We start from the raw sequence: 22,715 nt of genomic DNA on the forward strand, positions 1-22,715 counted from the left end.
TTTTTATTTTTCTCCATAGAGTTAACACAGGGATGGCGGCCATTTTGAATTTCTAATATCGGTAAATCTTGGGTAATTTGTTTCTCTAGTACAAAAATTTGCACGGTGACCCCCTATTTTTATTCTTGATTTTGAAAGAGAATGATTGAAAGATTCCTTGAGGAAAGTTAGAGCAAAAGTTTAAGTCTTTCACTTTCGAGGTGCATATTACCTTAAAAGATATTAACTGCTGATAACTTACAATTCTGAGCTGCTACTTCTCCAGTAAATCTTATACTCTGTGATAGACCCGCGTGGATATTCAGGAGGCTCCCATCTTACCTGTATACTGTTTTTGTCTATGGCGACAGCACTGACTCGGAGTGGTTCACTTGGTGCTGAAATCAAATCAAATACGACAAATCAAGGCACGCGTTTTTTCATTTCTGTCAATATGCATATACCCAACATTTTAAACTTATCTTAATGGTATACACATATATGCATATCGCCTAACTCAAACCGTTAAATGCTTTATGGTTACTTGTTCATTCGTCATCATACTGGCAAAGAGAAATACACTCAGAAATAGTTTGTGAAATCTAAACTCAAAGTCATCAGAGGAAGATTTCAATGGTTTAAAAAAATACTTCCAGATTGACTGTGAGAAAAGCAAATTTTCAGTAACTGCTAGAATCCCATTTCTTGCAGATATATGTAGAATGAGAAAACTGATTTCTCACCAATTGACTGCAAGAATACCGGTACAATATTCTCACTTGGTTAGTGTGAGAAAAAATCTATACTCACACGTTTATCACAAAGAAAAATGAGAAACTCTCCATTTCTTGCTATTTTCTCACAAAATTCCATACTAGTGATAGCAGCTGAGTACAAACAACAAAAACTTTGATTTTGAAACAAACTTGAACTCTTGTTAAATCAAAACTTTTCTAGAGTTAGTACATGTAGATTATTCCAATCTGATTGTCATCCGCCTTATCTTCTTTGACCCTTTGAGCGCCAAAGTCAATTTTTGTCACCTTTATAAAATATACTGTAGTCAATTTTTTTTCTGATTTTTTCCAAAATTTTGATAAAAAAAAACTGTAGCTGATGAAATGTGATATCCATTTGGTCCACGATTATTAAAAAACTTAAAATTGGTAAAATATTGCATTAAAATTTTGTTCGGAAAAATTACAGCAGTCAAACAGTTAAAGTGAGGCAGAGGCCCAGCCATTGCAAATATTGGCAGGCAAAAATCAATACACACAAAGTCTCACCTTGTGCAAGATCTAAAATAGTAAGTGAACTTGGTGGTGATGAGCCTGCACTGTTGAATGTTACGACCTGAATGTTGTACGATGCATACTTCTCCAGCCCTAAAATGCAAAAAAGACAACAAATTATAGGTCTCTTGTATTTTGAAAATATTTCACCATCCCAATGTTGATAAATCACTTCCTGATTACAGTTTTTGGCTTATCCGGATTAATAATCAAAACCTTGGCTAAAAAGTTTAAAATTGAACCTGTAAGTTGGTACAAATTCAAACTTTGATGTTCTCTTAATGTGATAATACAAAATAAGGGATACAGTAATGTAACAGAACAATCTGTGGAAAGAAGATGGCATACTGAGAGTACATTTTATACAATCAGAAAGTTTGTGTATTACGCACACTATACCATACATATGCTTAATGCAAAGTTACAACATACTTGCAGCTCACAATATCCAAAGCTCCCGTAAATGTAAATAAATTTTTACAGCGCTTTTGTTCTGATTATTGACAACACTTTATAGAGTAATTCCAAGACATTACACTACACCCTGTATCTTGATTGTCAACACACACAGTTATGCAATATGTGATTTAGAGTGCGCCCTCTAGTGTTTTGTGCATCAGTTTTGGAATTTGGGGGAAACAAAAGAAACACAAATCTGACAGCATTCTCCCTAACATAGTCGGTGTACTAGATCAGGTATTAGCATTCATTATACAGTACATGTATTTTGATAAAGATGAAAAGAGTAGTTTTACCTTGTAATACCTGAGACGTGGCGTTTGCTGATGCATTCACCGATATCTTGAAATTTTCACCTTCTTTACTCATTGTAATGGTATATCCTAGCACTTCACCCTTCATTTCTCTAACACCAAGTGGCTATGATAAAGTGACCATATATTCAAAAATGTCAATGATGGCTGGCTTCAAGGAGCAATATGTTAATACAAGGCTGTGTGGGAAGTATTGGCAATCTTCATGGTGGATCTGATTTCGTATTCACATGGAATAGCCTAACATGTGCCAGTACTTGTAAAATGTATAACATTGCAAATTCACTTTTGTTTGTATTCAAACCTGAGTAAATACCTGTTTCCTGTAGAGAAAATCAAGAAAGCTGGCATGAACCTAGTGATTTTCAGAAATGACACCTGAACATAAGCATATGAGTATGTACTCAAGGTACTTCATGTCTCAATATTGAAAGTCTAAAACTTTTGCTCAAACTTTCCATAAGGAAACATTCCTTTTTGAAATCAAGAATAAAAACTGGGTTATTGTGCAAATTTTGTCGCCAGAGAAACGAATGACCTTTCATTTGCCTATATTTGAAATTCAAAATGGCCACTATCCCTGTTATTTTTATGATGGAAAATAAAAATTTTCATTTTCAAAAATGAAAATGAAAATGAAAAATGAAAATGAAAATTTGTCTCATTCCAAGAGCTTTAAAATGAGCCCTATGAAGTGGTAGTTCAGAAAATAATTGTAAAAATTCGAGAGTCCAAACATCTGTTCCCAAGGTGAAGAAATTCTACCTTAAAGGTCACATCTTTTTTCTTACATTTTCTGACATACGGGTACAATAATGCATGTATCTATAGACATTTTACTGATTTTATGTATGGATATGCCTTTGTAAACAGGGCACAGGAAACAGCCACATGTCCTTCATCTCAAATGGTAGTTACCTTCCAATATACTGTAACATCTCTCTTGCTAGATTCATCTGGGTTGTCCACATCTTCATAGATGATTTCCAAGTGAGATATGGGTGCTGATACAGGAAAGAAAAAACAGATACATATAGACATACTTATTGATTATCAATATGTAAGGTACTTTCTTACAGTAATATGCAGAGCAGATGCTACACCTGAATAATTGTGCACACTGTGACAGACCACATAATACAATGCTTCTATGAGTGGAAAAACTGCTGCAAGCAAATGTCTGTCACGCTGTATACACTTGTTGTGATACAGATCTGGCATGAAATACTGTGAAAGGTGATGGGTGGGTGACAAGTGTTTATCACTGTTTGTGACACTGTGTGTAGAAAACATTCACCACTTGTGAAGCAAGGATATGATCGGCTACTGATATAAGTACATGGATAATTACCCGAAACACATCAATAGTCATTCTCCAAACAGACATTGTAGCATAGCGTAGATGATTGTAACCTAGGCAGAGAGTCTCTGACTCGTTGACTGCGTGCAAAGTGTGGCTATTGGTAAGACTCCCTAGCTATACACCTGTAGCTTATAATTATCCATGCCATGCTGCAATTTCTGTGCGGAGACTGATCAATACTGTTATCTAATTCTGTGTGACTCTAGAAACTACTAACGGATTTTACAAATGCCTTTCTTCAAGTATGGTAAAGACATTATTGCTCACCTTGTTCAAGAGTCCTCACGACAACAATATCTGACCAATCACTCCAGTATTTTGTCTGTCCTGTGAGACCAGCAGACAGCTGAATGCTGTAATGGGTATACCCTTCAAGTTGGCACACTCTTTTTTCTTTGTCATATTCTTGTGATATAGGCTATTGTTGGGAAAGAAGAGGAAATATCCACTGAATGACCAATCGTACAATGTCAACATCAGTATAACTAGAACTTTTGTTTATGCATCAATGTACATTTCAATTAACATATCTGAACTGCACTGCTATGGACTGTTATTAGAATGTGCCTCGGGGACAGATATTTGGACTCTCAAACTTTTTCAATTCTTTTGTGATATACCACTTGTGGGGGTTCATGTTAGAGCTCTTGGTGTAAGACAACTTTTTACCGGCTTAGTTTTTTAAGACGACACAGGGATGGCCGCCATTTTGAATTTTAAACATCAGTAAATCTTGGGTTATTTGTTTCTCTACCGGTAGTACCAAAATTTGCATGCTGACCCAAGATTTCTAGTCTTGATTTTGAAAGAGAATGGTTTAAAGATCCTTAAGGAAAGTTTGAGCAAAAGTTTCAGTCTTTCACTTTTTGATGCGCATACTACTTTAATTCCTATTGTCAAACACAAAAAATCATGGTATCGCCACGTAGTTCATAGTGGACTGAATCCTCTTGTTGAGTTGTACCAATGCCATTATTACTATTAGATGGTACCGTAGACATTGTCATACTTGTCAAGTATTTACAAGGTGTACGTACATGTATATACTGGTACTTACATTTTCCCATTCATCTGCGTCCCACTCTGACTTATATCGCAGTCTATACTGCAGACTGAATAAGCCAAAATATTCTGGATGCTTCCATCCACAGGGATAGTCCCAGCTAACAGCAACACATTCTCCACTCTCAGCAACAGCTTTGGTGTTACTTGGAGCAAATGGTACAGCTGTTGATACAGTTATGCTTATTATTTACCGGTACTCTCATTTCATAGGCAGATAAAGAAATTCACACTAAGCAAATGATGAATTTCCAGTGAACATATCAAATGAATGGACATTGGGGCAGACAGATATGATGTACATCTTTGTATTTAGCCATATGCTACATTATACCTGTGATGTTACTTGTACTGCTATCGGTGTGCAAAGTATGCAAAATGACACATATGCCACTGACAAAGGAGTGTGACCTCTTATGCTCCAGAAAACTTCACTCACTATGTGCACTTACATGTATGTATAGGGCTGCCATGGAGCTATTTCAAAAAAGTCCTAACAATAACAAATGTAGACTACAAATAGATAGGTTGATGAGTTGAAAAGCTGACCACTGTGTACATGTAATCTACATGCTAAGGGGAGTAGAAGAAGAATAAACTGTTGTTGACATTGAAAACAAAAAATGGCATAAATATCCACAAAAGTTACAGCCCTTATCCTTTGGAGATAGCAAAATAACCCATAGCATATTACTGATTGCATTGTTAAGTCATACATTTACTATATTTTTGTGAGTTGCCACATCATGAACAGTAATGAGTGTCTGATTTTCAGTGAATAGGCCATACACATTATTACAACCTCGACTATTGAGCCAGCAAACTGCTAATTTAGAAATTAGAAGGGAATTCACATTCAGTAGTTTCATGGAAAAACTGCTAAAAATCCCAAATTAGTCAGTTTCATGACAGAAGATTTCTAATTAAGTTCTGCCACTGTACCTTCTGCGTCTGGACTGAAGTGGATCCAAGTTGCAGCAGTGCCAAGTGCATTTTCTGCAATAACTGTGAAGTTATGCCTGCTGCCGTAGTGGTGATCATAACCGTGAATAAAGCAGGAATGGGTGTAACTATGGAGATCAGGGCAATTCACAGAGGTGCCGGAGTCTGGACAGGCCGTCCAATCAAATCCAGGACTGAAAAGACATGATAATACAGCTTTAGTGAAGATACTTTGAATATACTAGTTACTCTTTTCTTACAGTGGTCAGCTGTTCAAAAAGAACTTAGATTTATAATTTACATTCATAACGATCATGGGATTTCTGGAAACCACTTTATTATGCAAGGTACATAAAAATATAATGCAACTCTTGTTGTGTTTTTTTTTCTAATCTGGTAATTATGCCTTTGAGTTAAATTACGTGATTACTTTTTCAATCGACAGTCAGATTGTCCTTTTCAATTTATAAGCATTGGCATGTAGGTTTGCACCAATTTTGCCAAAATTTTCTGTGCCAAGATTGGCACTTATTACAAATTACAACAAAGCTGCTTACACATACCGGTATGTCTTGAGTGTGTGGTATTTTGGGTCTTTTTGAATTTGATTTTGACAGTGTTGAATTGTGGTTTTGTGTCCTGAATTTTTGATAATGAGATGTATCTCCTCACTGTTTTCTCAAATGAAAATGAAAATAGCAGCAGTGACGTGTCTTCTCATTACAATATGCACACATAAAGGTACAGATACACTTTGTGAACAAACAAAAAACACAATCCAAAGATCATGCACCATTTTTAATCTGACAGCTTACTAAGATGGTTCTGCATAAAGTCCCTTGTACATCAAAGTACTTGTGGTTGGAATATTAGTTGGGCCACCATCGTCCCATGTACACAGTATGTCCACTCCATTAAATGAGAAACAGTTGAAACTGCTTACAGGATGTGGCTTTTCTGTAGGAAGAAGAAAGTAAATAGACATGTACTAGCTGGTATATCTATATAGTGGCTAAAATAAAGAGCAATGACATTTTACATTATGATGACATTTTTTTTATTTCATTTTGGAACAAAGTTATGACCCATATGTATTTGTCAAGGCTTCACTGGTAACATTTATTAGGTATAAATTTATAATCATTTATTTAATTTCAAGACTCTTGAATTAAAATTACAAAATACCACAACTCTGTGTCTTATCAGTCTGTGTCTGCATAAACGTTTGGGAGGTTTTTATCTTTTCATCCTTTGATTGGTGTAAATTTTACCACCAAAATTTTAGTGCAACATTTTTCTGCAACTTTTTAAATAATTTTAGACCAAACAGACATTACATTTCATTGAATAGTTTTTCATCAAAATTTTGGCAAAAATCTGAAAAAAATTTGACTATGGTACATTTTATTAATGCAACAAAAATGACTTTGGTGCTCAAAGAGTTAACTGTTACTGTACCTATAATGTACTAGCCTGACAGTATGGGACCTTAGCATACCTTACCATAATATACTGTAGGATACCACTTACCTCCAACCTGTATCTTAACTGTTGCAATCTCTTCAAGCAATGCTTCAAGTAAAGCACAGGAATAATTTCCAGCATTGCTAAAATTTGAATGTGGAATGACCAGCTGGGACAAATCTGCCGAGATTACAGTGTATTGCGTTTCAGGAATGCGATTGGAATTGAAAAACCACTGAACTGACTGTGCTGAGTGAGAAACAGTGGTGCAGTTGATTACAATGGTGTCTCCTACTTCAAGTGTTGTTTTTTCCGATACAATATCTGAAACAAGAACAAAATTTACAGAGATCAATAAGACTCTAGAGGTGGGCATAAGTCTGCCATATTTTGGATGCAGAACAGCTGTAGTGTATTATTCCATATTTAAAAATAACATGCTTAAGGCTATAAGTTATTACTGCAAAATGACAATTCAAGCAGATTTTAATGTAATGTGGTATCTGGCATTTATGTGGAAATCACATTGAAGCCATTCTCTTGTTAAATTATATACCTTATAAGCAAGTTTATTATACAGATTTGATAATGATTATGATTAACAGAAAATGCAAAAAAAAATATAATGGCCAAAATGCAAACTATAGTAAACACACTGTGGTGATATACACATGTACATGTACTGGTGACTGCCAATGAATTGACACGGTGTTCAAAATTTGAAGATGTTCACTTTGTAAAATGCAAATACATCGACCCAGCAAAAGTACAATATTTTTGCTTGCACTCGGCCATCCTGCAAAATACTGAGCCAATACAGGGTAAACTGTTCAATGCTTCTTTAATAGTGATTAATGAATCCCCCACGCCCCTTCGTGCTATAGTGCTTTATTTGCTCATCAACAAATAAACAACTATGAGTAAACTGAAGTGCCAGTAAGTATAGTGTGCAATTCTTAAACTACACTTATTACCGGGTATACCAATGGTAAACTATCCAACTAATTGCTTTTGTGATAGTATACATGTGGTTCATACTTACCAAGGCTTGCCTCTGCTAATACAATAGCATAAAGCATTATCAAGCATACATGTATGCTGGTAGATAGAGTACAGATAGCCATGACCGGGATTGTACGGGATAATTCTTGAAATGCTGTATGGTATCACATTACCAGAAGTTGTCTACAGAGACTGTAGCGATGTAAGGAAAGATAGCAAAGAGTGAGAGTGAGTTCGACAAGCACAGTTTCCAGATTCTTTGAATCATTTACCATTACATGCCCATATATAGAGTATGTCACTCAGTAAAATTTGAATCATTGCCTTCAGTTAGAATTAAAGAATTCTTACAGGTTGAAAAACAAACCCTAACCACCACTTTCCTGGTATCCGACATAAAGGTCAATAACGACACTGACTTCCTGGAAAAACAAATGCCTGAAGATCAAGAACGCTAAAACAACTCTCCACGAAAGTTCCATGAAAACAATCTAAGCTATGATGAACTGTACAGTTACCTCAAGCTGTCATATACATATGGTACAGCTAAGCAATACCTAGCCAATCAGAAAATTAGAAGATAGTCGATACGATGAAGTTTGCACATATTCAACAGAAAGGAATAAATTTCATTTGCTGTTCTTGAAGTGTGAAATCACTGGATAGCAGTGATTTGCATCACCTCAAGATAGATCAGTAAAAGTTCTAGGCACATATACTGACTCATTCAGGTCTCTTCATAGGAATCATAGGTTACTGGAAACTGTAAAGAATTTATTATGATCAGCCCACGTCAAGTTGGTACAGTGTGTACAATACACAAATTCCCTGTACTTACCAGAACACAAAAAGTCAAAATTAAAGAAACTCTAGCAATCTCAACTTAGAGTGAAAATATACACACACACACGCAGAGTACTTTTTGGAAAAAGAACATGTTCTTTCAAGGAATAATTGTACATTTGTAGAAAATTCACTTATAATCCCTTCTTGGAAAAGCAGTGTGTCAGTCTGACTTACTGAAAACTTGCAGTTCCCCTTTGTAACCGGTCAAAAACAAAGACGACAATCTTTGATTAAACATCTCTCATAAGTATCATTACAAAATCAGTAATGCCTGAGACTTAAATAATAATATGTCATTTTCTCTTAACCGTGTGAGATATCCAACTGGGGCAGTGACCTCTTTGTATAGTCCTGAGGGCAATATGTATCTTACTGGATAAAAAATTGCCTTCAATATTTGCCTTACATTCCACATCCATTAGGGGTCGGATTATCAAATATATGATGTATATGTATTATATTTCTCATCAGTACATTAATGGAAAATATCCATTACTTCATGACATTTCCTTTATTCTTGTGCAATTACAAAGTACATGTACATTTTTTTCATATTCCTCCCCGCAATATGTTGTCGAAATGTAATTCATCGCAATACACAATGTTATCTTTGACAAGTGAATTCTAGTCCAGATTAAAATCAACAGTCAATGGTAACATTTGACATATTACACATACGGTAAGTTAATGGACTAGTTTTAACTACAGGCACTTCAGCATGACGAGGTGAGTCGAACAAGAAACTGCATTTTCTGAACAGGAAAAAAAACACAGGAATTGAAAAAAATCACTTACTATAATTGTCTCAACTATTAATTTGAACAAATTATGTAATGTACATATAAAAGTTAACAATGTAATCACAGACTCATTACCTATGACATAAAATTGCAATTAGCATGTTCATCATTTTTACAGGGAACCGAGGGCTATACATTTCATGAAAGGAAGTTTTCCAAGGTCTGATTGAAACTTAATTCGCCGTCATAGCAACGTGAGTATATGAGTCAGCGACTTCTCCAGAAAACTTGTTTTTAAAAAGACTACAACTGGAAGATCATTACTATTAGGCTGTGTGAGTCCACGTCAGGACCACCTACTGAATGCGTGACTGAGAGTGTAGTGAGACGGAAAAAGAATAGAACAATGATAGGAAATACACGCAGTGAGTCACGTAGTGCTGTTGGCACCACACGGTCAAGCCCATTAAACAGTCATCTTCCTACACTACCGGTATAAAGTTCCCTAAAATGTAATGTACAGCTAGAGAAGTTCTATCAATTATCAGTGAGACAATTTTTTCAACTCTTTGCAATGAGATATATGCATGTACATCTGATGTTTATGATGACGTCACAACAATCCAAGGAAACCAACATATAGTTTTGTTTTTAAGTAAGGTTTACTCACAATTATTACATGTTCTTGGCATAGATTTTTATCCAATTTTAGCCTTGCAGAACCCTTCTGTATCAATTCTCCAGAAATGTGCCATGGCTATAAATTATGTAATACACAGTACTTAGAACACATAAAGTTCAATGAACCTTTACCAGTACAGTGAATCATTACAGTGACGGCACCAAGAATTTTGACGATGAGATACAGCCGGATATTGATACACTACCTAATTAGGTTTGTCAGTTTGCTCTTGAATTTACCCTTTTAGTGGTCAACTTTTACAACTTTGCGCCAACATCAGACAGACTAAAACAGCAGGTGACGCAGCAAGATGTCTGTAAACTAATTTACTATGTAGTATGTTTATATCTTTACAGCAGCTATCAGTTTCAATGGTGACACACACAGAGACTGGTTGCCAAGTTTTACAAGCAGTTCAAATTCACGGAGAGGTGGTAAAGGTGGTAAAAGAACTATGTTACTGCAAATTTAGACTCAGAGGACAGTGTTCTTTGTAGTTGAATATCAATATAATACAATCTTGTCAATATAGAAAACTGTTGTCTGAGTTTTTTTAGGCTAAAAGTTGCTGACACAAAGACCTGGGTTGTTAGTTTTAGATTTTTTGTGTTTAATAAAAACGTCGGATCAACTAGAAATGATAAACACTCTTACAATGTTGCAATGTTTTTATCACTTGTCGCTACAATCTTGTCAATATAGAAAACAAATGACGTTCACGAAATAGCCTGAAACCCCCAAGTTCACTTCGTACTGAAGTAGGACCCGATGTCAGCTCATTGAGAAATGTGGTGTCATTCATTTGTTGATAACCAAAGTAAAGTTTGTTCATTTTACACATCACTCTATTATTTTGAAGTCATGAACTTTATTGATATTCAACTACAAAGAACACTGTCCTCTGAGTCTAAATTTGCAGTAACATCGTTCTTTTACCACCTCTCCATGAATTTGAACTGCTTGTAAAACTTGGCAACCAGTCTCTGTGTGTGTCACCATTGAAACTGATAGCTGCATGATGCTGTAAAGATATAAACATACTACATAGTAAATTAGTTTACAGACATCTTGCTGTGTCACTGCTGTTTAGTCTGTCTGATGTTGGCGCAAAGTTGTAAAAGTTGACCACTAAAAGGGTAAATTTGAGAGCAAACTGACAAACCTAATTCGGTAGTGTATCAATATCCAGCTGTATCTCATCGTCAAAATTCTTGGTGCTGTCACTGTAATATTGACTTAACACCAGCCAACATTATTTCCTGTATTTAAAGGGAAAATAGCTGTAACTGTTGATAATATTTTCATGATCATATTCTCTATGATAATCGCATTTTCATATTATTATCCTTACTAATTACAGGTAAATGTGTATTGTAATACACAGCATTCAGGTTGCCAACACAACACATAGCATAAAGTATACAATGTCATTATGACGAATGAATTCTGTTCCAGAATAAAAATCAGATATAATTAATAATGTTAGATATTAAAAACATACGGATTAATACTTGGGGGTTAACATATTATTGGCCTTAAAATTAAAGACAAAATTTGCTCAAACTTCCCTTATGGAAACTTTAAACCACTTATTTTAGAATTTGAAAATAGAAATCATGGCAAAACATAAAAAACTTTATAGTACTGGAGAAAAACATTACTGTGATTATACCGAGAAAACATTTTTTTCAAACTGAACATGGCGATGTCTTTTAGCTAAATTGAAAACCTGCTTGTTACAATGAAAATCCTAAACAGCTAAAAACGCATGCAGCTAAATCAGGGTCTTACAGTTACAGTAATCTCTTGAAAAACGTGTTCAAGTAACCAAAGTGGATGTACATTATAAATAACAGTTAGGAAAGAATGCATATGATGATCGGTGACAAAACACCAAAACAAACCATGCAAGCGGTGTAGTAGGAAACAAACAAAACATTCAAATGAAGAAGTTGATAACCACACAGATAACCAGAAAGTTAGAGTTATACCTTAACACCCCTGCAGAACTGTAATCTTCTTTTAAACTTTGATGAATGAAAGAGAGTTGACAGATTCCATCATTGGTACATTAAGTTATCAATTTTTCTGGCCGTTTACGTGGACAAAACATCAAATAACTTTATCATTGTCTGATTACACTGAGAGTAGCTGAGCGACTGCGATCGCATTGACGTCTGCGATCTGTATGCATTGATGTATGGGACATGTCTCTGCATATCCAGTGTTGTGTGACATATTACATGCACAGGGCATTTATCATGTCTGTATCATTACTTTGTTGTCAGACCTGATATATGTGCATCCTTATGAAGAAAATAATACAGTGTCATTTTGCAGAACTTAAAATGCAATCTAATATACATGTACTGGGGGTATGCAATATAATGAATGATCTGGTCGGCAGAGGTCTTCCAATTCAAATCCGATGTAGAGATGAGTCAGTCTTTTATGCATTCATGTTGAGGTCTTTATTTCTACGGTCCTCTCCTTTCTTCTGCTTAAATAATGACCACAACACGATTGCGTAAACGACAGACTCATCTTTTCAGCAGATTTTAATCAGATTGAGTCTTTCCTTGTATATTACAATTGAGGAAACAGTGTTTAAAGTGATAGGACAAGAGTTTTCACTTGAACAAGCATTTGCATTTGCTGCCCTCTAGGGTTCAAAATTTGTTGAGCTGCATTTCCACTGTTGAAAAAGTTATATAAGCATGTACATGTATACAGTTTCAAGGTATTCGTTAGCTGATTTGCATATATCGATTGTTCTCACTTTACGCATGTGTCTTGTGTCATGCTGACAACGTACCTGCATTAATAAATGCAATGGCATAATAATTGGCCCAAATGATTTGAGGTCCTTGCAGCGATGAAACTGACCTGACTTATCAAGCCACCAAAACACTTGCCATAGCAACAATCATGATGATGATACCTATTTCATGGCTGGCTTCTTTATCTCTAGACGACAAAGTCCACCAAAAGCATTGCCACCAAGTTTCTCATTACTCTGAATCAAATGTTATTTGAGGATATGTACTGTGTCAGCATCAACTTTGCATCAAATTTTCCTATTTTATTTTTTTTTAAGGTACTTCCTTATTGAAATCAGATATCCATGCACAGTTACATCCCGCTAGTATGTTTACACTGGTAATAATACTGTATGTTTATGTCTTACATATGTGCCGAAAGGATTTTTCTTCCAAGAAATTTCCCTTTGCTTTCCTTGAAGAGATGTGATTAATTTAGTATTTTGAGCATTAAATTATAACAATAACAGTTTTTTGATATGGAAATTTATGTATTCGGAACTAGAGGAAACGACATCTTTGGAAAATCAGAAATATAACTGGTACTAGCGTGCACACATATTAAATACTGAACCAGACAAAGAACATCAATTGACAGTACGGATTTCAAATAATTTAAAGCATAAAGTATAATACTGAATTTTTAAAATTCATATATGAAATAAGAATTTTTTTCAAAATTCAACATAGGCAAATTCTTATCTTTTGATGACTGACAAGTACTTTCAAACCTTTACCAAAGCTGAAGAAAGACACCTAAAAAAAAAACATTATCATGCACATTTTCCATGATATTTGAATGAAAGTTAATAGATTATCTCCAGGAAACTATAAACCATAATTGAAAGCCTTCAGACAGATGGTTTTGGAGGAAATTTTTAATGAATAAAGAAAATTTTAGAAAATTTACAGGAAAATTTTGTCTCTCTACATCTTGCAAATCACAACCTTCCATCTCCAGATGCATTGCACACAGGTAATTCAATAGTTATTACAGGGGATCATACTACACTTGGTTGCTTTTATCAAAAGAATGAATGTCTACAAAACTTTGACTTTCTTCCTTAATGTTAATTCTTTGGGACAGACACATATATATACACATTAACATACATACAGATGTCAGACATTTTCTAGCCGATACCTCCTAGGAGTCCTACATAGCCATATGGGAGCTAAAAATGTAAAATTTCACATGACAAGATTTGGCTCTGAGGACTCCAAACAAGCTCACACAAATGAAAGGGGTTGATGATAACTTCAAAATACACTGGAATAGTTTTTTTTACAAAATTGCTTGATCATTATCGCAACTATTATCATAATTGCAAAGTTGTTTTTCTCTAGGAAGCATATTTTATTAAATCAAAATCATAAATTTGTGAATTCTAACATTTTATCTGTGCCATTGGAGTGTTTTGTAATGAAGGTGCTTCATCTGCAAAACACACAATAAGGTGATAATTTTGCCTTTTACTTACTTCTTGGCAGATAGCCTGGCAATTTTTGCCAGGATGCCTGCAGATAGTAGGTGAGCAGAATATATTCTGAAACACATACCGGTAATAGCTCAGCAGACAACTTGGGAGAAAGCCAAGTGTGCGCCCAATGGGATCCAGTTGTTTGCTGGGGATTGTTAGAGTGTCGAGGACAATTGTAAAAACAACAAGGACTATCCCAGCAGCTACTGGATTGACTGTGATTGACTACTTGTATAAATTGATTAAAATATATTGAAATCTGAGGCAAATATGATTTAATCCTTAGATATTCAATTAAACCCTGCTACTGATCATGAATCCACTTTTACTACTAAATAAAACTGAACACCATGTAACTTCCGCGATGCAGTTTTGTCACTTATTCATTCCACAAACTATGAATGAATTACTTCACTAGTCTAATGAAAGTTCTGTCAGGTAAACTTTGATTTTGACTGTCAAGAGAGTGATGATATTACATTTATTGGGCTGATCACAATTTCTTTCTGTCAAAGTACAATTCTCAGGAAAATTTCATTTGACGGTTCACATGGATGGGATGAGGGTGGCTTGGATAGGAGTTACTTTGTGACATTACATGACAAACCTGGGTTAAGTGATACAAGAATCTCCACAGTCCAATAGGTATAGAACCTAAAGCTTGTTGTTGGTGATGACTGCTTGTTGACACCAAATGCTGACCAAATCTAAAGAATGTATTCATGTGCATCAGACCATGAAGTGACCACAAGCAGTGAATTCAGTAAAAGTCTCGATAGGATTTGATCTCACAATGTTGTATGGCACCCACAATCACCTACAGAAGACATCACAGTCAAAACCGCTTAGCTAAAGAGTGGTTCAGCAACTGGAGCTATAGTTGTTACAATTTTCCTGACTGCAACCCCTCCACATGCTGCACAGGTGCATCGAATAACTTCTCTCTGGGTATACTACCGGTATATTCAATTTGGCAATTCCAAGCACCTGTGATACGCTGTATAGAGTTCATGAAGAACTCACGTACACAAACTTGCAATCACTCACTGCTCACCAACTTTTATCGAAGCAATGAATGCATTGCTTAACTGGGCAAAGATACTGAATAAGTCACATTGCACACAATTGACAAGTGTTGCCTTGGCTGATTTACTGTTTTGTAGGTAACTGGGTAACTGGGCAATTACAATTAAGAGCTTGTTTTTGAAATCTGGAATTTACAATAGTTGCAGTAAGTGGCAAGCTTGCTACATGTATGTACATCATGCATCACTGATAAAGACATTTGTTGTACAGTTGTGCACATCATGTCTGGACACAAGTTTTATCATGTAACTAAACTGAAAACGCTTGATGATGCTAACAGTGTTGCCATTGGTGTCTGCATCGTTTCTTTGATGGTAGCATTTCAAAACCCATGAATAGACATTTAATATTTCCAAAGAATAGTTCACTCATGAAGGATATGATAACGTTTTTCTGTAGAATTGCCCATACAGATATGCAGGAGATACAAATAAACTTTACTTCTCAAATTACAATGTGCTTGCAATCAATCTCTTAATGTACCATAAGATCTTAAAGATATCTGACTATCTGTACACTGAAATATGTTTATCTGTTACATGTACAAATACCAGTATGTTCATGGAAATTATGAGTCAAAGTGTGATCATGATTCACCATTTATCACTGCATTGCTCTGCCAGTCTGACTCATTTCCAACATTTATCATATACTGTGTTCAAGAGCAAGTGAGTGATTAAAATAGAGAGTAAAACTATTAGGAAGTACCTGTTGGTCTTTATACGGGTAAACTTTCAATTTACAACACTGTAGACTGGAATGAGATGTGCAGCAAGAGATACAAGGAGCTGGGACTGACACATTACAACCCTGTACTGCATTCTCTGAATAATACATGTTTACTGGAAGAAGAAAAACTCACATTTAACTTACAGGCCTGCTTCAGAATAACAACCATAATACTAATAGAATGCCGAATGGTATTCCTTGGTCATTCAAAGCCTTTGTCAGTTGCTCAGTGACAAAACATCTCACCCTGCCACACAGTCGGAGTGTGCCCAATTAGAGGACAGCAGTTCCTTTTAACTGTTGACCATTCTGCGAATATCAACCTGCGTAGGATGCTCTTATGCATGTCACTCTGAAGAATGACCTGCCCCTTTGAGGGAAGATTTATGCCACTCTTCACACTGTTCAGCATATGGTTGTCCATCATTTCTGTTTTTCCATATCATGGAGTCTTTTGATTAGTTTGCACTTAGACCTCTCGCTCCAGGCAGGGTCTATGGTTTGCAAGGAAATAATGATGAAAGACAACAAGGTTCAGCGACTTCATGATTCAGTTCTGCAATGCCATCACAACTGCATGCATTTAATACAACTCATGCATAGCACAAGTGAAAGAGGTTAGAAAAACAAATACCGATTGCAAATACCAATTACGATTATTGGTTTTAACTTTGCCAAACGTTAGACAAACACAGGCTAATTGCAATAAGCAATAAGTGGAGAACCATTTGATTCTGGGGGGGGGGGGTTATGGAGGAAGAGGGTATGGGAGCAAATTTTTTTTTTCCTGTCAGAGTGACAGCAATTTTTTTTTTCTACTGTCAGACCTGCATCAATTTTTTTTTTTTGAATTGAGTAGCAGTGCAAATTTTTTTTTTTCAAGTTTGTAATGCGTTGTATATAAGGGAGCCGTCATTGGGCATTATTTACAGCCTGAAACTCCGAAATTTCAATTGACCCCCCCCCCCCCCCTTCGCCAACCATGATGAATTTGAGTAACCTCCATCTCTAACTCTGAAATTTTGACAGATCCTCCCACTTAGAAAAGTTAAATACCAATACATGTAATTGTAAAATTTACAAAATACAGCAACAGTAAAGACCTTTGAAATCCTGATGTACCCTGCTAGACTATCATCAGTTATCTCATGATGGTTAAAAAAAGGTGAACACATCAAAATGAAATTCAAAGTCACAATAAAATAAAGATATAAAAGATCACGCAGTATCTAATCATATAGTATATTGTTTAATTTGGATGGATATTATGACAGGGTTTTCACTAGGATATCTGACCAGGCAGAATTTGAAAGTACAGGTGGAGAACATGAGAGAGGCTCAGGGGAAAGTGTCACAGGGGCTTTCCCCTATCTTGCATGGACATTTTTAAGATATTGATGTGTGCAATGGTGCAGTCTGAGAGTTTTTAATTTTTTTACTAAGTGAAACTGTTAGAATACCCCAAGGGGGAGAGCACGAGAGGGGGATTCCCCCTCTCGTATTGGAAATTTTGAGAAATTGATGTGTTTAATGGTGCAATCTGAGAGGAGTTTCAGTTTATTTTGCACTCGGTAAAACTGTTTGAAAATGACATTGAACACTGATATTTTTTACATTTTTTGCATGATCAGTTTTTGAGTCACAATATTCAACAACCAAACAATGACAATACAATTTGTGAAAAACAGTTCTGTTTGCCAGAGACTGAAGACAAATGAATATACAGGAACGGAAAATCTGTGACCTTCTTGTGTCATTTCTCCAGCTGCCAGCTTCTAATGAAAAGCTGGATATGGTATATTTGCGATCCGGTGTTTGTGGTCAGAAAAACAAGGCTCACACATTGTATTTCATTATATTTGTTGTTCCTCAATTTTTCATTGTGAAGGTACATCTTTCTAACAAATTTATATTGAAAAAATAATATATTGGTTTTTACACTAGTTTATTAAATCCTGTCTTGTGTTTTAAATTTTCACAATTTACAGAAGTCAAATAGTCCCCTTTAGATAGTGCCTATGCCATTGAGATATTGCAACAGAAATCCTGAACATGATTTCTTGGGTCAGAAAAGGGAAGGAAAACATTGAGTGTACTGAGGTGTAAAGTAGACCTATGTAGTGCATGCTTATATCATAAGTGCTGGGAAAAGAAACATAAGAATTGCTTGTGGTAAAACATTTGCGCCGCCTATGGCGGCGCGCCGGCAAAGAATACATGAGAATAAGGTTTCCAAATTTTGCTTATTTCTGGTGCATTGTGACAATTTTTTTTTTCTCTTCTGTCTGTTCTGACAATTTTTTTTTTCTCAGGCCATGACAGGATCAATTTTTTTTTTCTTCTCTCTCACCTGGTGACAAATTTTTTTTCTCAAAATCCTCCATATCCCCCCCCAGAAATCAAATGGTTCTCCCCTAAGTGGTTTTAAAACTTATAAAAGATCACTCGGGGCTCTGTGTGTGGAAGGTGGGTCATTGCAAAATATATGACTGCTCCACTTATGTTGTATTGCTTGGTTCATGCAATGGTAATAAACTTTGGCAATAAATGTTTCCATCAAAAAACATTTCTATCACTGTATGGTAGTTTATTTTGCTATGATACGTTTCATGATTTCCTCTCTTATCTGATTTTCGGATGTTCATGATTATACTAATATGTTAAATGAAGAATTTAATGAAGAATTTAATGTTAATAACCAAGACTTGATGCCATTTATTTGCTATACATTTACACTCATCTATGACAGACATATATTCAAACATCTGCTACTTGTAGAACATGTACCCAAGACATAAAAGAGATCAGATATCATCTTTTATCATGGCATCCTAGAACTTCATATAATCATTACTGTTTGAACTGAACAATAAAATACCGTAGCTTAGGTTCTCTTCACTTTTATTACTATATGTTCTTTCTTTGATATTCTTTAATCTGAGGAGATTGTATTTTGTATAAATTTGTTTTTAACCATGCATTGTTTTAGGGGCTATAGGAATAGTTTTGAGCTCTCAAGATTCTCAAAGCACAAAGAAAACAAGTGTTTGAAAGCATTAAATTGTGACAAGCAGTATATGACAATTCACTTTTCAAAACTGCGAGCTCATGTATGTCGATCACTGTGCAGAAATTAAAATTTTCTTCTGTCTATATGGGTTGGCACTCTTTCATTTTTTTTTGTTTGCCATTATGCGAAAACAAATCTAACGTGGATAGCCTAGATCCATGCGTATACCGATAAGAAACAAACTCTTTCCTGTCTTGGTGATCACTGGGTCAACTTGGAAACTAGATCTTTCAAAAGAGGCAGAAGCACAACTTCCTCTGCTGAAGGAATTCTATACATGTATATATACAGTGACGTGTCAATTAAATGGACAGGAAACCTGTACATAACTTGATGCTTATTTTAGAGTCCGCGAGCGCCATAATTTTTTACATTCTGTGCACAGGAAGATAGACTGCAGTGCTAGTGGAAGGCAATTTTATGTGGTCAACTTTCCTTGTCTGTACAGCATGTAAAACCATGGACCCTTGAGAAGTTTTTCTCGAGGGTCTATGGTAAAACAGTCCCTGATGGGAAGTGCAGTTCATCGAATCTCCATTGGCCGATAGCCATATTTAATAGGGACATATGATAACATGTCAATTGGTTCCTGCCTGTCATGAAAGTATCAGAAGGGGCAATGCAGCAAAGACATACATTTGTTTACTGATGTCCGTTTCGTCCATATACTGATGAAACTCTTATTTTGTATTCATTCTTGCCTCATTTTTGCCAATTCCTAGAACATGATTGGAACTAATTTGGGATAATTGGATGGTGAAGTACTGCTGGTTTAATCTGCAAATGTAAGCTCATCTTCTTTTCTTTTTAAGTTAAACACTTTTTCTGAATAATTTGTAATATTGCAACATTAAGCTACAGGGCACCTAACACTATTGAGAAATTTGAACAATATATGGAGAGCCAAACCCAAATTAATTCCAATCGTGTTCCAAAAAGCTGGCGAGCATACTATATAGTCAATACCTAGACAGCTGGCATGAATACTGTACAGAGGAAAGGAAGAGATTGTTGGGGAAGGAGAGAGCTTCTTTTCTGTGATGTGATGTACCGGTAGTGTACATGGTTACAATCACAAAGATAGAGCAATTATACTTTTTCCTACCAGCTGCTAGGGCTTCCAAAAAACAAATTGTATTCAGCCGCATTGACTGTGTTCAGCGTAACTCCGACTTTTGTACAGGCAAACAGGAAGTGATTAGTCTAAAAATGTGATATTACTTTCGTTATGAAAAATAATAAATCATAATTATGAAACATTGATATCACTAAAGCTGAGTTAGTATTTCATCTGGACGCCCCGGACGGTCAGCTGTCTATGTCATGCACAACTCATACACGTACAGCGATTTTATTGAGTGCTGCTCCGCAAAATGGAAGCTCAACCTGGATGAAATACCGGTACCAAATCAGTTTTAGTGACATAAATGTTTCTAAATTACAATTTATTACTTTTAATAATTACGAAAAAAAATATCATATTTTTAGACTATTCATTTCCAGTTTGCCTGTGACTTTCGCAAGGTCTCTAATTAGTGTCGGTCACACAAACTCACCATCAATGTTTAGAAAACCAATTACATGATAGTAACATGGGGCAGGAATGTGAATATCAATTGGGGTTTAAGACTTGATAGCCATAAATTGGATAGGGTTTTGTCAGCAGCATACCTTGGACTCTTGGAGTTGATCTTGACCACAACATTAACTGTAAAACCCATATTCAGAGAGTCATCAAAACTAAAATCCGTAAAGTTGGTATATATCATTTTTCAACTTAGCCATATGTTCCTAAATCCATTCTATTACCTTTATGCAATTCACTCATCCTTTCACATTCATCATACTGCATTGAGATCTTGGGTAACACTTTCAAGACTTTCCTTGAACCAATACAATTATTACAGAAGAAAAATACCCACGTAATTACATTTTCCAAATTCTGTGCCCATGTTGCCACTTATTTGAGTCACAGACTAGACTAATTCAATCTCATTTTCGTAATCTCTGATGAAATAAATGTGCAATTCAACACAATGCTTTCACATATGATATTGTGTATAATTCCCATATAACCGGGGTATATTAGATAAGCCTTACATGTGCTGTTTTGTCATGAAGAAATACACACAGAAAGTTAGCATGATCTGTCTGTCACAGATGGCAATTGTCGCCCTCCAACTGCCACTGGTGAACAATAGCCTTAATAAAGCTAATTCTCAAAATACCAAATGCAATTACCCTGAAATTTATGGTGAATTTGTACAGTTGCCATATGCTCTTCAGAAAATACTCATTTCATCAACAAAAGACTCAACATATATGTCAGAAAACAAAACAATAACACTCTTTGCTGAAATAACTTGTTCATGCATGTCGGTGTCTCGTATTCTTTATTAGTATACAGCCATTCTTATTTCATAACTCTCAACACACCCACACAGTATCAATCATTATATTGAAACACCCCCAACCACCATTTCTTGTCTGCAGGCTAGACCTAATTAATACAGTACCTACAATTGTTACATGCAGGTTATGCCTGGATCAAACAAATCCTGGGTTTGAATGCCGATTGGAAAGACAAACAATAACAATGGGAGACGTTGAGATCTCATAATTATGTATTAAAGAATATGGTATCTCTATGAACAAACAAACATAGACCTACAAGTATTTCTGGGATAAGCTAAGTTTAAAAAATCTCGAGCAATGTCCCCAGAATCTTTAGTTTCGGGAAACCAAACTTAAAGGCCTAATGTTTTCTTTGTTGTGACTTTTGGTTACTGAAACTATGGAAAGATTCTGAACAACAATATGCAGTACCTCGGGGACAGCTATTAAATTGGACCTTCAAACTTTTACAATTATTTTCTGATCTACCACTTATGGGGCTCATAAAACTCTTTGAGTAAGGAAATTTTTCCATCTTAGTTTTTCAAAAATCAAAAATTGTATTTTTCTCCTTAACACAGGGACGGCAGCTAAATTGAATTTCCAATATCAGACTGTATCTTGGGTAATTCATTTCTCCAGAACAAAAATCTGAACAGTGACCCCCGATCTTTATAATTGATTTTGATGATTTTGACAGAGTTCAGTTGAAAGCCTTCCTTGAGGAAAGTTTGAAAAGTTGAAGTCTTTCACTTTTGAGTCGCATACTACCATGAAAAAAAAAAGCCAGCAATATCAAAAGGAATGGCTACCACGTAGATCTTCGCTACATTGTGACATTTGTGTACATCACAAATTTGCAAGCTTGTGTCATGTACAATTTTATGAAACAAGGCAATACATGAACAACCAAGTTCAAGTGTTCATCAGTCAGCCTTCCATTTACACCTTGGATGTTTTTCCTCCCTCTGAAAAATGACACATGAATAGA

The 22,715-nt window shown here is 35.5% G+C and overlaps 1 protein-coding gene and 1 long non-coding RNA gene across 6 annotated transcripts in view; one reads left to right on the forward strand and one right to left on the reverse strand.

Moving 5' to 3' along the window:
• The window catches only part of LOC139139129 (uncharacterized), a 68,710-nt gene that overhangs the window by 22,666 nt on the left and 23,329 nt on the right, over positions 1-22,715 (forward strand). Inside the window, exon 2 of the long non-coding RNA XR_011553728.1 lies at positions 9,642-9,717. This is a non-coding gene — a long non-coding RNA (uncharacterized lncRNA). The remainder of the gene's footprint in view (positions 1-9,641; positions 9,718-22,715) is intronic.
• The window catches only part of LOC139139126 (receptor-type tyrosine-protein phosphatase F-like), a 63,310-nt gene that overhangs the window by 11,622 nt on the left and 28,973 nt on the right, over positions 1-22,715 (reverse strand). For 2 of the 5 annotated variants that reach the window (XM_070707922.1, XM_070707924.1), the window contains 10 exons: positions 7,918-8,069; positions 6,942-7,199; positions 6,227-6,368; positions 5,412-5,605; positions 4,465-4,634; positions 3,675-3,825; positions 2,963-3,048; positions 2,027-2,150; positions 1,266-1,364; positions 242-377 (listed from right to left, as the gene is read on the reverse strand). In XM_070707922.1, the coding sequence (XP_070564023.1) occupies positions 242-377; positions 1,266-1,364; positions 2,027-2,150; positions 2,963-3,048; positions 3,675-3,825; positions 4,465-4,634; positions 5,412-5,605; positions 6,227-6,368; positions 6,942-7,199; positions 7,918-7,999 (1,442 nt within the window). In that variant the 5' untranslated portion in view covers positions 8,000-8,069. Of the gene's footprint in view, positions 1-241; positions 378-1,265; positions 1,365-2,026; positions 2,151-2,962; positions 3,049-3,674; positions 3,826-4,464; positions 4,635-5,411; positions 5,606-6,226; positions 6,369-6,941; positions 7,200-7,917; positions 8,070-12,136; positions 12,372-16,393; positions 16,569-22,715 lie in introns of those variants that run through there. The other 3 variants (XM_070707923.1, XM_070707926.1, XM_070707925.1) reach the window with 3 other exon arrangements.

This window comes from Ptychodera flava, chromosome 8, assembly GCF_041260155.1.
Source record: "Ptychodera flava strain L36383 chromosome 8, AS_Pfla_20210202, whole genome shotgun sequence".
NCBI classification, from domain to species: Eukaryota; Metazoa; Hemichordata; class Enteropneusta; family Ptychoderidae; genus Ptychodera; species Ptychodera flava.